Source organism: Hippoglossus stenolepis, chromosome 7, assembly GCF_022539355.2.
Source record: "Hippoglossus stenolepis isolate QCI-W04-F060 chromosome 7, HSTE1.2, whole genome shotgun sequence".
NCBI lineage: Eukaryota > Metazoa > Chordata > Actinopteri > Pleuronectiformes > Pleuronectidae > Hippoglossus > Hippoglossus stenolepis.
This window is the reverse complement of record NC_061489.1, coordinates 13,112,400-13,128,379: the sequence shown is the minus strand read 5'-3', so window position 1 is coordinate 13,128,379 and position 15,980 is coordinate 13,112,400. Positions and strand designations below refer to the sequence as shown.

Sequence of the window (15,980 nt, the reverse complement as noted above, 5' to 3'; positions counted from 1 at the left end):
GGAAGACGGTGATCAAACCAGTAAAATGAGAGCACTGGTTCCCGCACGGCTGCTGGGTCAGTAATCACCATCATCCTGCATAGGTAACTTATCCTGGCTTGAGTAAATGGGTGCAGAAAGAGGGAGAAAACAGCTCCAGGTGGGTCAAAGGTTGTGTAAGATCATTTAAATAGGCCCAGCGATGAGAACATCAACATAATAAAATTGTCTTGAGTCTCGGTGGGGAGAAGGAACAGTCTGACAGATCAGGATGTGTGTGTTCCCATGTCTGTGTGATTAATTAGTCTCCAGACAGATGACCTGTCCCACTCAGAGGGATTGGCAGCCAACCCCAAAGCTGAGTGGGTAAATATTTGTCTTTGGTTGTCTTTCGGAATGATTAAATATTATTCCAGCCACTGGAAGGCTCAGAGGGGCCAATTGTATGTCCAACATCCCTGCACTGTGCCAGTAAGGTGCACATTGAAGTCATTAATTGTTTACTGTTAGCTTTATAGCTCTTAGAAAATCAAAAAATCTTCACAAATTGTCCTATTTATTAGTTAGTATAGTACTGACGGGATAGCGGCTCTTCAGTCCCCCCAACTGACCCCACCCCCACCCCTGGATCTGGCCCTGGTCATATTGACCTATATCCCATATGCAACCATTGTGTGTTGTGTGTGGACCGGTGTATGTAAATGGAGTCAGAGTAAAGATATCAGACGGATAAGAGAGATGCACTGACACATTGTTGATTTTAGTCTTTTCCTATTTTATTTTTGACAATTAAAAAAAATACAGAATACTCTTGCCTCATCCTTGAATAGGAAAAAAAAACAATTTAACAACTATGCTACAAAACCATCTGCATATTTTTTCCGTTCTCCTTTCTAATATTGGATCACAGTTCACAGTCAATATTATCCATCTGTTCCCTAATGTTGCTCTTTCCTCTTCTCTGTCCGTCTGTCTGTCTTAAATGCTCTAAAGAGTTTGCAGTGGTGAAACCGAGACACCGGAGCTGGTACACCCCCGGCCAAACTATCTGTGATTAGCTCATGGTTTTCCTCTCATTGCTTCACTCACCTGGCTCGGGTAACACAGTGACGTGAGCGTGTGATTGACAGGAAGAAAACGTTCAACTATCTTGGAGATTTGCGTCAGTCAGGCAACCTGTAGCTATTCTGCTGCTGTATCTGGTGACCTTAGTACGTGTCTGTGCGTGTGTGTGTGTGCACTGCAGAGTGTGGTATAATAATGCATGTGCAATCAAAGTAATAATTGATTCCTGGTTTGCAGACACGTGTGTAAGTTCACATTTGGAGAGATTTTGTGCTCACACACACACACAGTGTATTTGACAGTGTGCTAGTGATGTACTGAGCTCACTGTCATCAATCAGAAAGCAAGTCTGCTTTTCTGTAACCTACTTTAGAACTAGCTCAATAGGCAGACAGAGAGACAGGCAGACAGACAGATAGGAAGATAGATAGATAGATAGATAGATAGATAGATAGATAGACAGGAAAGAGGATGTAATTGTTTTTTTGATTGTTTATGACTGCAGGACACAAAGAACAAATTGTTACCTGATCCACACTTAAGTCCTCCTCTCCTCTTCCTCCTTTCCCCCTCTCCTCTTCGTCTCCACTCGTTCCTTGAAGGTGCACGGCCGAGCCACACAGTGACGTGGCCGAGGCGCTTTACAGGTCTGCACTTCTCCAGTTTCAGAGTCGTCTGTCGGGGTCTGGCTGATGTCAGCCAGGTTGAGTTGATGGTGCAGGCTTCGAGGAATGACTGTGCCTAATCCACACACACACACCAGATCACAAGGCGGACCGGGCGGTGCATGTGTGTTGTTTGATGAAATATAGGCTGACTGCTTCCTTGCGTCATAGCCATGGATAATAATCAGTAAAGTAACTAAATTTCCTGTCACACACACACACACACACGCACATGAAAACACTGCTTCGTTTAGTCTAAGCCTTGACACGTTGATAAGTGAGTTGCGGCCGGTAACAGAAACCTCCCTGGTTGTCCATGTGTGTACCAGCTGTGGGAACTGGTGGTCACACATCTCTGACACACACACACACACACACACTCACACTCACACTCACACTCACACTCACACATACACTCTGACCTGAAGAGAAGGGGTTCCTCAGCTGAGATCACAGCTGGATCTGCCACAGGACAGAATAACTATTTGAAGGGGGGGTTAAACCACTTTGATTTTCTTCATTGTCCAATCAGTGAATTAACCACAGAAATAAAATAAAAAAGCCTTTGCCTCGGCCCGAACTCCACCGTGTGCGTAAAAGCCCTATTCCTCATTTCTCCCTCTATTTTACTGCCATTATTCGGCAACTCTACACCCCTCACATCTGACAGTGTGCACTAAAGAACGGGCCAGGAAATACTGAGTGGTGTGTGTTAATAAAGGCCAATGTGGTGTTGATAACCTATAGTCAACAATGGAGCTGCTAAAGTTTACACAGCCATTGCAAAACCTGGGAGAGAAAGTCGTGAGGGAGAGAGAAGAGGGGACAGTGGCAGAGAGGAGAGAGGCAGCTCACCGCCTTTCCATACAAGGAGAGGTAGGGGGAGAAAAGAGAAGGAGGGGGAGGAGAAAGAGAGAGAAAGAGAGAGGAGGGTAATATGAGGAGATACAATGAGAGAGTGAGGAGGGAGGAGGAGGAGAGAAAAAGACAGAGATAAAGACAGAGGATAGAGGGATAAAGGCTGATAAGGCTGCAACAGACAGCTCCTGAAAGTCGAGAGGAAGAGAGGAGTGAGTGGATCTGTATCCTCCGCTGCGGCTTCTATCGCTCACTGATCCAACACAGGTAGGACTCTCTCACACTGAGCCTCCATTCATTCTCTGCACTGCCGGCCTCTCGCTGAGGGCTGACTTCTTTTAGCATCACAAGACCCAGCTCAGTTTTTTTTGTCTTGTATTTTTGAGTTAAAGCAGTGCAGTGGTAGAAGAAGTAGAAGTAGCCAACAGATTAGAATACTACAAGTAAAAGTTTTGCATTAAAGTTCAGTTTGAATGAAACTACATGATAGAATATTGCCTAAAAATATATTTAAATGTAAAATGAGTATGAATTATGTTAGAGAGTGATATATTCTTATATCTATGGGATTATTGTGACTAATGCATTAACATGTAAACATCATTTTAATGTTGCAGCAATTCAATTTTAATTCCATGTAAACTTCATATGCTTGAAACTGGTTTCATCTATAACACGCATAAATATTAGTGGTAATATGTAGAATTGAATTCTGCAAGTTAATCACGACTAACTACAGGTGTTTATGTTGAGCCTGAGAAGTATATCAAGTATAAAGCAGCTTCAAATGGCACCATTCAAGTCAAGTACCACAAAACTGTACTGTTGTTTTTTGTTTCAATAAAAAGAATGCACACATGACTGCACATGCACCGTCGTCACTTCTCTCTCTGTCTGAGGTGCTGCTGCCTGTACTGCTCATGATTTCCACTCCACCAGTCATGTTTCTGGCCTCCTGTTGCAATGCATGCCTGACCAAATGTGTCTAGTCTGTCCGAGCATGCAAGAGAAATGGTACGGTTCGATGCACATTGTTCAGGGGAGTGTTAAAAAAAAAAAGGGTAATTAAAGACAACTCCTGAATCCACCACCACACCCCAACAAAAGATTTTACAGAAAAATCTTTGCCAATACAGCAAATTACCTCCCTGCTATCCCCTTGTTAAAATGAACATACCCCCCTCTGTGTGCACAAATCTGTGTTTGTGCGTGCATACCTGCATGCCTATGTATATGAGCTGAAGCTAATGTGTGCATTATCTCTGCATGAGGCTGCTGTAATTGCACAGTGAAGGTGCCCATGGGGCGGCAGCGGGTACATTTGGCTCAACGCCACATCCCCTCGTTTTATTGTGTCATGTGCCGACAAAAAAAAAAACTGCTGCATGTGTCTGTCTGAGCTGACTGACGAGAACAGGTCTGTGGAGTGAGTGCATGTGAGTGTAAACTTTATGTCGAACGAGTGTGCCTCTGTATGACTCAATAAATACCATATGGCCTGTTATTATTATTACTGCTGCATGTGTTTCCAGCAGCACACATCAGCTGGCTGCATGGCCTCTGTGCTGGCTGAAAAAGTTCAGTGTGTCAATGTGGGAATTCAAGAAATCTCTCTTCAGTGTGTTTTTGTGTCAGTGTGGCAAGTTCAGAGAGAAGGTCGAAGGATCTGCCGAGCTACATCTCAGTGTGATTAATGGCTGTTACAGCAACAGAGATTGTATGACAACCACGAACACGGCGGCCTTACAATATAACTGAAAATCACTTACTGCTGAGTTGCACGCTGTGAATTTCCAGTTAAAAACGTTGATCTTCCTTGTCTGGAATGTGTTCCGCGCGCGCGTGTGTGTGTGTGTGTGTGTGTGTGTGTGTGTGTGTGTGTGTGTGTGTGTGTGTGTGTGTGTGTGTGTGTGTGTGTGTGTGTGTGTGAAAGAGACAGAAAAACAACTGTATCTTTACAGCAGCCTGTGACGGGGCCGACCTCCTTTTCTATACTAAACATAGTGGACGGAGCAGACGGGACAGTAGCAGTTAACATCACACACTGATGTAAAAAATCCCTGGCTCCAGCTGGTCAACTCCCATTAACCTCTGCCTGTGCCTGACCACAAGTGCAGGGTCAAAGACTGAGAATAGTATCATGATGTCATTTTTCCGAAAGAAAGTTAGTTTTGGAGCAAGTTGCACAGATCTGAACCTGGAGCTTCATCTGCCTCCAGCAAAGCAGCCAGCGAGATGATCAGATGACCGAGCAGGGAAGTTATAGCTTGGCGCTGTGTGTCTCCATACTTGAGGTATTTTTATGGTAGGCTGTGAGACCGGGCAGTGGTTAATATACATTTAACGGAGAGAGCGAATTAATAAAACACTCAGTGACGTATAAGGCTGTGGTCAGAAAAGTGTCAGAGTTAGAGTTTTGCAGCTATATTGGCAGAGTAATACTATCTGACCTCTTGAAATAGATTTCAGGGACAATGTGCAGCTGGACATGAGTGTTATGTGCGTTGGTGTGTGTGTGTGTGTGTGTGTGTGTGTGTGTGTGTGTGTGTGTGTGTGTGTGTGTGTGTGTGTGTGTGTGTGTGTGTGTGTGTGTGTGTGTGTGAGTGTGAGTTGGTCGACCAAATTTAACTGTCTGCATTCTGCAGCTGCTTTGAGGTTTAGTTATAGTATAGTAACCCATAGAAGCGCCACACAAGGCCGTGAAACATTACTCTCCCTTTCTGTAACACAGAAAAATCCATCTGTCATCAGGTCATAAACTGTCATCTCCAAGTTAAAACATCTGTCATTAAAACTCGACTTGAGTGTAATAACATTTCTTTGCAGTGCAATTTTGTCCAAAGTACTTCGAGGTACATTAAGGGGAAGAAACATCACTTGCACGTATCACATCATCTGTTCATGCAAGTTTTTTTTTTAAACTGTGTCACCTCAGTGGCAACCTTCTCTTAGTGGTTTTGAGAATATTTTTAAATTTAAATTTGAACACATCTAAAAACAGCAGACGCACAAACTGACACACAGACACACTGCAGTAGGAACCAGACACAACAGTTGGGAAGGAGAGCAGCGATGGGATGAGAATACGAGTGGAAAAGGTGGAGAGGAGGATGGGATGGAAGGAAGTGTTTGGGAGGGGATGAGTGCAAAGGGAAGACAAAGAGCAGGAAGACAAATGGCAAAGCCTTGATTTGCTCTCATGTCCGTGGGCACTGTAGAACACACACACACACACACACACACACACACACACACACACACACACACACACACACACACACACACACACACACACACACACACACACACACACACACACACACACACTACAGCACAGAGCAAAACCTCAGGTACAAATAAATGAAGATGTTAAAACACAAGTGGTTCCTCTCTCTCTCTCTTCATGTCAGGCTGAAATGTGTTTTGAGCCGTTAACATGCGCGTGCCATCGACCGAACCTGTCTCTCTGAGTAGAGAGTGAGTGTGACTCAGCAGCCAGCGGTCAGTGGATGGTCAGTCGGTGAGGTCAGTAGAGCAGCAGAGCAGACGGGATTTGCATCTACCCTCAGAGATGTCAGCCGCGTTGTTTTATTTTGGGGCCGGCTTCTGCAGCAGACGTTACAATGAGAGCGATGAATGTTAACCGCTTTACTGTGTAGCCGCCGACTGGCTCCGCACCAACACATGCTCGGGTCGGCCCAGAAGATTAGTAGGCACATTTCTTTTAAATGGAAGGTTTGCGGGTCAATGGGTTCAAAGAGCTTTGCTCCATGATAAAATAAAAGTGTTGTGATATGAGGTCAGGGGCGTGGAATTTCCCCTGTTATACAGATTTTCCAGGATTGTCTGGGTTTGGTTTCCTAGATGTACACGTTAGGATCCTTTCATTTGTTCGCCGAAGATTTCTTGCCAAGGTACTTTTGATTTTAAAATGCACCACACATTTCATGGTGTTTCTCACACAGCTCGTCTTCATTTCTTCATGTCTTCCAGATGATGTCATCGGAGCACCTGACCTGTGGTTGGCTGCAGCAGCTGCTCGTTGTACTTCTGAAGCTGTGCCTGGCTCTCGCTGGGCCTTTGCGATCACCTGACGGGACTGGATGCACAGCCAAGGGTCCTGCTTCCTACATCCTGGTCTTTACAGGTCACTGGAGCCCACAGGCCTTCCCCAAGCAGTATCCACTGTTCCGCCCCCCTGCACAGTGGTCCAAGCTCATAGGTGAGAGACTCAGCAGGACAGAGAAATTGTTCTCTGGAACATTTTGCCTCTAATGTCTGATAATAATCCGCTGGATGTGGATCAGTGAGGACTCAGGCATTATGAGTTCCCATGTGAAAGGGGTGCTGATCATAGGATAGGGGATGGGTCTTTCACCTAAAGACCTTTGTCTTTAACAAGGTGTCAGAGGTCTAGGTCCTCCTCATCAGTGCACACACACACACACACACACACACACACACACACACACACACACACACACACACACACACACACACACACACACACACACACACACACACACACACACACACACACACACACACACACACACACACACACACAGGGTTGAGAGATGTTAATGAGCAAAGCAGCAAGAGGCAGAGAGAAATCAGAGAGACAGTTTAAATGCTACCAGATGGGGTTTTCTCTCTGTTTGTCTAACTCCTGTCTCGTGGTATCTTTAATATTTCTCTGTTGCCTTAACTCAGTCCTATGCTCTCTCCCACATTTCCGCTGGTTCACCACGGCATTGGCAGTAAAGACTGGAGTCGAGGTTTCGGGGTTAGTGAACGTGGGTGATGATAGTTGGGGTGTCGTGGGGTCAGACCGCTTACCTCAGAGAGAAGAAGAACAAGAAGAGACTCAGGCCCCCTCTATTCTGTCTTAGAGAATGGAATGGATGGCAGATGTCTTACAGTTCTTATGTGTGCGCATGTTTGTACAAGTGTAAATGTGTTTGTGTTAGACCCCTATTGTGCATCTTCTGTGGCGGCCGAGGATATGTCTGTTGTCAAGTTCTCCCTGTGTTGTCCTAATGCGCTGCCAAAGGATAATGCCCTACTTACTCTATACAGAAACAGGCATCAAAGATTCTCACGCACCCGTAATGGCTTTTAACGTTCTGGGGTAGCAGGCACTGGGGGACACAGGGCACAAGGAATGGACTTTGCACAAGAAAGGAAAAACATTAGGGTCTCCATGGACTGACAATCCCACAGTGTGGCAAAAAAATGGTGGAAATTGAGTTTTCCATAGCTTGAAGAAAAGCACAACTGGTGGAGGGGTTTGGGGGCCTGCAATAGTTTTGTGTTGCTTAATTCTGTGGAGTTGAAGGACCAAGGACACTGCCAGGGGGAAGGTGGAATGGAGTTTGTCATGGCCAAAGAAAAAACACATGCAATTTAAGAAGGGCGGGACACAGACTTTAACGTCTTGGTGGGGCTTAAACGTGACGTGTTATCGGGTTTCAAGGTCTTGATGCTTGTGGGAAATTTGTTAGGATGGAAATGAAATTAAGTGCATAAGTAATGACAGTTTGGGGAGAAACAAGATAGTGTGTGAAGTGTGCTGCGCGCGTTGTGTGTGTGGCTCGGTGCGGTGTGTGTGTTAATACATGTGTCAAGAGCGTTTAAGTGTAAATGCAAGGTTGTGTATGTGGCTCTGAAAAGTGAGGTAAGGCAGAACCATCAGAGCATTTGTCAGCGTGTTTCTGGCTAACCTTACTCTGCCCTTTAAACGACTGGCGCAGGCCAGTGACTCTGTGGGTTTCAGTACGGAGCTCCAGAACCTGCGGTATGAAGAGTTTAACCGAAATCAGTATCTTGATTCTTTACAGATTTCATAGATAACCAGAACTGAATATGAGAATGTGAAGAAAATGGTTCTGTTGGCCTGAAGTGAAAGAAAATCATTTTTTCTGAAGATAATACATTTTTAGTCCTCTATCTGGTGGCCCACTCAGAGATCTTGACCTCCTTCCTCGCTGCTCCAGTCTGTGTTGTGGTTTTTTCAGTGATATATAGAGATAGAGAAAACTATGACCGTGCAATAATGCCAAAGACACACATGTTGGCGATTCCTTCAGAATTATCTGTTCAAGTGCAAGAAGTAAAATACAGGCTCCATGGTGGAAATGATCTCACCGTCTGGCTGAGGCTCTGTGGTACCTCAATGACATTGATATGCATTCCAGTGAATAAGTATCTTACTCCTGTCTTCTTTTTTGTGTTTCTTTTCTCCCCATAGCGGTCAGCCACACTCGTCATTTTCGGTTGTGGGAGGAGGGCGCCCTAGCCAGTGCAGGGCTGCAGATCTTTGCTGAACTTGGGCTGACGGTGGAGCTGATGAAGGCAGCCAAGGAGGCCAGGAAAAGACGCACGGTTGGCGCCATGTACCGAACGGCCGGCATACCTGACGGCATCGGGCACAGCTCCACGGAGTTGCTCATGCAGCCCCGGAGCTCACTGGTAAGGTCACATAAAAAAGAAAGAGAAAAAATAGTTACAATTGCTCAGACACAGTAAGTCACACAAACCATCTGTTTGACTAAATCTACTCAGTCTTTCAGTGACCTCCCCATAACGACCAAACACTTCACCTCTTCTTTCCACCATCCAGTCAGACTATGTTTAGCTCAGTGCTGAAGCCCTGCAGCCAGAAAAGCCCACATCCATCCTGCACCAGTCTGCGCTCTGTCTGCTGCCTGTCCCACTGAACTCTGCACACTCAGGATGATTTTCCCCTTAAAGGAATCGTTGTGAAATATGCTTATTCCCTTCGTTTCTGGAGGAGAAGATTGATTCTGTATGGTGAACATGAAGCTGGAGCCAGCAGCATGTTAGCTTAGCTTCAGCATGAAGACTGCAAACTAACAACAAACCAGGCTCTGTCTGGACCTCTTGCACTGACCTCCTGGAGTCCTGTGACACTCTCTGACACAACCAAATCCCCCAGTAAAAGCAAAACCTTTTGGTTATTACACTTCACTGTTTATATGGGTCAAATAAAAGACATTAAGACTTGCTGGTGGACAGAGCTTGGCTAATTCCTCCATCAAATCTGTATGCTAACCAGCTGATGGCTTGAGCACCATATTTAACAAAGAGATGTGAAAATAACATTAAATTTCTATTAAAGGTTCAGTGTGTAGAATTAAGTGACATCTAGTGGTGAAGTTGCATGTTGCAGCTGAATACCCCTCACCTCACCCTCCCCTTCCGAACATGAGAGAGAACCTGTGGCAGCCTCCAGTTGTCATAAAAACTCAAAAGGTGTTTAGTTTGTCCTGTTTGGACTTCTGTAAAAAACATGGTGGCCTCCGAAGAGAGTACCCATTCTAGAGTAAAGAAAACAACAATTCGTGCCACAAAGATTATTTTATATTCACTTTCTGCCAATAGATCCCTTTCACCTAAATCTTACACACTAAACCTTTAAGTCTGGGTATGTAGGGCAAATATTCCCTCTAGTTTCTTATTATTCCTTTAATTATTGTGCTATTTCAAGGGACTTTGGGGGCAAAAGGCAAAAGAGACCGGGGGGCCCAACATTGAATATAACCGAATGAAACAATACCGCATAATTACCATCTTTAAACTATTCTTTTAGCATCCAAATTATAAACAAAGTGTGTACTGTGCATTGTAAATCAATAAAGATCCACCACCTTCCCAGTCACGTTATAAACTCACATTCAGACGTTCTATTCCATCTACGAAAAACACAAAAAGGAAATGTTGCACTGAAACGACTAAATGCGGAGGATGCCCATTGAATTTAGCAGATTTAAACTAATAAAGTCCCACAAGACCCCACATTTAAGGTCAATAAAGGAGCTGATACATGTGGACTGTGTTTGGCGTGCAGGCTCAGTGTCCAACTGGGTTGCACCTTTGCTGGTTGCTGGACTACAGGGTACCGCTGGTGCAGAATGGTGAGTGAGTATGGAAGCCATGGATCCTAGGTTGAAACAAAGGCAAAGTATTTGAGTATGGCTCTGTGAGAAAATGTGTTGCACTATTCACAGAGTAAAAACTAGAAATAAAGTATTTCTTTATGTGTAAAGCATATGCAGCTGATAAATGAGAGGGGAAGCAGTGAAGAGGGAAGGGGCGATATTTACTGGAGCTCTTAGAAATTGGTGGGTCCCTGCCTGAAAGTCTGTTGACCTACATTTATTTATTAGTTATTCCACTGCCTGAACCCGAGGGTCCTTAAATATCATAAACACGCCTGTCAGAGGGCATCTTTGTTACGCGCTCGTCATGGGCAGCCGCTTAAAGCTCGTCGTCTGGTTACAGGATGTCTGCGTCTGCTTTTAAATGACTACGTCTGTTTTAGATTAGTGGACAAAATGGCAGATAAAAAAAAAGTAAACACACGATATGATTATTGTGCGTTTGTGTTGAATGTCACCAGCCGAATGATACGAATCTGTTAACAGCTTTGTCTGTCGTCCTGCTTTCCTGTCTGTCTGTTTCTCTCTCACACTCGCCTTTATAAATACCATCCCGTCCCTCCTGCCCACAAACCAAAACATTCATACGCAATGCTCCAAAAATCCCAAACACATATGATTTTTATCTCCATAATTCATCAGCCTCCTGCTATTGCTGTTAAGTGTGTAATTCAAAACAGACAGATAACAGCAAACAAGTTCCATTATATAAGTACCATTTGGGATCCAGTTGGCATTATTGCTGAAGATTCTGCGTTCTGTATGATCACCGGCACCGCGGAAAATGGGTCAACGTCAACAGAGCATTAAGGTGCTTGTGCCGCATGACTGTGCTGCGTGTTTTCTTGATCGACTCATTCTCTCCGGGGCTCCTCTAAAGATTTGCTGTGATGAAGAAAAAGTGAGTGGGATCATGGGAGCTTTGAGTAACTGTCTGTGCTCCAGAAACACTTCCTGGCCTGTGCACTGCAAACCAACGCGGACAGATCGAGCCAGCGACGAGGGATACCCCAGAGTTGACATCCTTGCTGAGTGGCCCAATGGATATAGCAGGATGGCTTCTTGGAAGAGACACTGGTTCAGGGCAAGAAGGACAAGAGGAGGGAGCAAAGTTAGTGAGGGAGGAAAGAAAGGAAGGAAGGGATCAGCCGGGGATTGTAAAAAGCAACAGAGCTGCTTCTAATTTGATTTCTCTGTTTCTTGCCGTGCACCACATTTAAGCAACGGACCCTGCGTGTGTCGTGCTGAACACAACCTGACCCCCACCACAAGTGGCGAGCTGGTTTGATGTCTGTTCCTGCACTCTTTCATCCAGCACTCTATCCGACTCCAGGCCAGCCTTTCCCACACATCCGAAGATGTCCAGACCCACCCATCCTACCCCGAGCACAGCTCCAGGTCCTCGAATGTCGGGCCACAAGTGAGGAGGCGTTTTCAGCTGTGGTGTTCTCTGGGTGTCTGCCACCTCAGCGTGTGCTGACCCGTAGGCCACTTCCTGTATGAGGTCACCAGCTCTCGGAAAACATCCATCACACAGGAGACACTGTGTAACCCTGCACAGGAAATGGAGTGGGTGCATGGGAGCACACACATGCAGTCCCCAGGCCCTGCCTTTATAAATGTTAGAGTTTATAAATCCTGAAACAACAGTGTGTGTGTGGTAAATGGTGAAAACACCACATCTATATTCCAATTTTCTGTCAACCACACACTGATGGAGCAACATCTGGAGCAGTTAGGGTTCAACTTCTTCTATCCGCTCTCTACCTATATTACTATTTTTCATTTAACGTATTATCTTCAGCAAAACATATATCAATAGACAAGGGGCAATGTAACACTTCTTTTTCTTTTCTCCTCAAAAGAGGAAGCGGACAGCTCGTCCTCATCCAGCCTGCTGCAGCTGGACTTTTGACTGGAGCCATGAAAATAATCACAGATGTGATTTAGTCTCCTGTGGGATTGATTATAAATTTATTTCCCTGCACTTTCTTTTTATTTGCAGTTACAAATTGACATAGTAAAAATAGACATGTAATCACATTCAGGATGTGCAAACCAGTTATCTTGGGGCGAATCACAAGTGTTAGCATTTGGAAGATGATGTAGAAGAGAAAAATAAATAAATGAATTTTCAGCAAGTGTTTTTAAGAGATATTATAATTCATCCTGATGGGGACCTGGGTGTGCAGTTATTGAGATATTTCAGTCTGGACCCAAGTGGTGAAGTGACCAACACAGACACACACATTTTAAACCTCCTCCATTTCTATTAGTCCTGCTTTCATTTATAAGTCGCTGAGTAGGTTGATTTAATAAATAACTTAGTTAATTTGATCCATATCTAATTTTGCATGGTTAATTCTCCCTCTATTATTTATTTTAACTGTGAATTAAATATACCAGGGGCAGCAGAGCACTTCAAACTAATTGCACTTTGTGTCTCTGTTCATCAGTTGTCTCTGATGGTGAAGATGATCCCCAGCCCTGACTGGTTTGTCGGTGTGGACGGCATAAACCTTTGCGAGGGCAGCCAGTGGAAACAGGAAGTGAACATTGACCTCCAGCCGTATGATGCAGGGACGGACAGCGGATTCACTTTCTCCTCTCCCAACTTCCCCAGCAGTCCCCCAGAAAATATCTCAATGGTGAGCTCCTGCATCGTTCACCAGCATGCATTCATACGCTGACTCATTCATTCATTCATCCGTGCAATGATTTCATGGTGACACAAAGCAATGGGGATGGCTGTTGTTTTATTCTTTAAATAGTTCAGCCGCATGGGAATGGGGCATCGGTCTTAGCTGTCTCCACTTAAATGATTGGTTGGTGGCCCTGATGCCCGACCCGAAGAGATTTGAGTAAAAATGGCCTCTATTACATCATACACCTTCTATCCTATTCTAGCATGTGTTTTATAGTGAGCTATTGTGTTATTTAAATGCTTGCTCTGCTGGCTTCTCCTGAAGAATCAAACCACACTGTTTTGCTCATTTATTTTTTTGCTGACTTGCTCAGATCACATCTCAGATGCCAAACCACCCGGCCAACTCCTTCTACTATCCACGCTTAAAAGAGCTTCCACCAATCGCCAGCATTAGGATCACCCGACAGAACGGATCACCTGGCCATCAATCCCCGATGTCCAATCACATTCTGCCCAACTCTATCCATCCCCAGCGCTTCTCAGGTGAGACCCACATGAGTGGTACCCATGCCTTTTACACGGGCGGTCCAACATTTAAACCAGATGATGATTAAAAGGAATATCCACCAAGACGTTCAAAATGCTAAACCAGCAGAGATCACTGATACTTGTGTTGACTCACACATATTTCTTTCATTTCTCGCTCTCTCTGCTCCACGAAGTGACACCACTGGACTGTGAAGTGTCCCTCTGGTCCTCCTGGGGTTGGTGTCTAGGTCCCTGCTCCAGAGGTGGTGTTCGTCACCGCACTCGTTACATCCTTTTGCGGCCGGCCAATGCTGGGACCCCCTGCCCTGAGCTGGAGGAACAGGCTGAGTGTGTACCACACAGCTGTATGAAACTCCAGTAACCCACAGAGTGCACTGTCACAGACGCTGCCAGTATTCAACACTGACTCTCATGTTATCACTGCTGGACTGAGAAATGTTGCTGCATCTCGAGCATCTTCTTGATAATGCAGAGGATTGTTTTGTCTTTGTTACAGCCAAATTGGGGGGAATTTAAGACTTGCTGCATTGCCTATGGAGCACATTATCTTTTAGAGTGTACGCTCCTCCAGGTGTATTTTAATGAATTTTTTAAACAAAGCGATTGTTACACATTGCCCTGGAAGGACAATAGAAATACTCACAGGGAGACGCACGGCCTTCGTTCTCTCACAAACTTTTACGAGACCTATCATTGTTTGTTCGTTTCCAACAACATATGTATTTAAAGTGCACATGGATAGTGGCACACCAGAGTCAAAAATGTACATCTTGAACATGTGCACACGTGTATGTGCACACAAAGGTCCTTGCACATACTGCACACTTACAGGCATTAGTTTACATAGGTAACATATCCATGCTTGACACATGCAGCTCTTTCAAAAATAACCTCACACCCTGATTTTTAAATATCACCTTCCGCAAACATAAAAAAATGGATAGCTGACTTAAAGCATAGAGCCAGTATGAAGACCCATTTTGTAACAAGATGCAGGTTTTTATTAAAAAGTAAAGATAAACATTTGTTTTATCATCTCTTTTGATATTTTAATGTTGATATTTTGTATATACTGTATAATGTATCTTATCTTGTATAAGTCATGAATAAATATGGAAGTGTTTTTCAGTTGGAAGACATCTGTGCTAATGTGTTACCCTGTATGGCTTTGGATTTGCAGTATGTTTTATGTAAAAGCAAAGTTTGAATATAGAACTCTTGTAAAGCCAAATGACATTCTGGATTTGCATGGTTCCAGTAATACAATTCGACTTCTCTTTATTTGAACTCTCACAGCCTGAGAGCAGAAAATACACAGCTGTAAATATCACAGTATGAAAAGGTTACGATGCCTTACATTCACCAAAATAGAAGTGACTTATTTATAGATGTAATTTATATGTATTCTCCTCCTCGTCCTACAACTTGATAACCCAGTGCTTCATGCTTTAATCGTGGTGTTTGACGGGTTAATAAATTACAGTAATGTCTAAATGAACATCCCTTAAGTGCTCACTTGGTGAAATCAAGTTTGTATCAGTGTAGCACCGCCTAGTGGTCATGATAAACAACCCAAGTACTACTACTGTCACGACAATTACCACTGCTACTATAGACATAGACGACGACGACGACGACGACAACAACAACAATAATAATGATTATGACGATTATTGTTTTACGAATTATTATTACTATTATTATTTCACTATAGGTAGGCTATGTCATTTTAATTTCAGTAAAAATACAACGAGAGATAATTCATCTAAGGTATGATTTGACCTACTTGCCTTATATTTTGTATTTTCTGTAACGTTTTTGTTTACATTTTTCTAAACTATACATTTATTTTATTTTTTATCTGGAACAAGAGGCTGATTTACACCGGAAATGTGTGTAGGAGAGGTGGTGAGCCTCCCAAACTGAGGGACAGTTCAACTTGTGATTAATTTAGCATAGACTGAATACGTGAGATGAGTTATAACAATTTAGAAAATATAAAGGACGTTTAAGATGGAAATCTGACATAAGCTTATTCGACAAAAACCAGGATAAGAGTATATGCTGTATAAATTATGCAAATTTGTCAGATTTTAGACTCCAATTCTAAGAATAAAATTATGAAAATAAATTCCTCATGCGCTTAGGCAAAAATAGAAATGAACTCCAGCTCTGTTCAGATCTTAAATAACAAGTACATAAATTGTGATATCTACCTAAAAGGTGCCGGTCTGACTTGAAATGAAAGAATGTTGT

At 43.8% G+C, this 15,980-nt stretch overlaps 1 protein-coding gene across 1 annotated transcript; it reads left to right on the top strand.

Annotated features, from left to right (window-relative positions):
* Window positions 1–2,650: 2,650 nt before the first annotated feature.
* spon2a (spondin 2a, extracellular matrix protein) lies at window positions 2,651–14,855 on the top strand. Its single transcript, XM_035160556.1, has 6 exons — window positions 2,651–2,834; window positions 6,561–6,789; window positions 8,818–9,038; window positions 12,985–13,176; window positions 13,547–13,718; window positions 13,898–14,855. Exons 2-6 carry the CDS (start codon window positions 6,561–6,563, stop codon window positions 14,083–14,085), a joined length of 1,002 nt encoding a protein of 333 aa, XP_035016447.1. The 5' UTR covers window positions 2,651–2,834; the 3' UTR covers window positions 14,086–14,855.
* The last annotated feature ends 1,125 nt before the right edge of the window (window positions 14,856–15,980 follow it).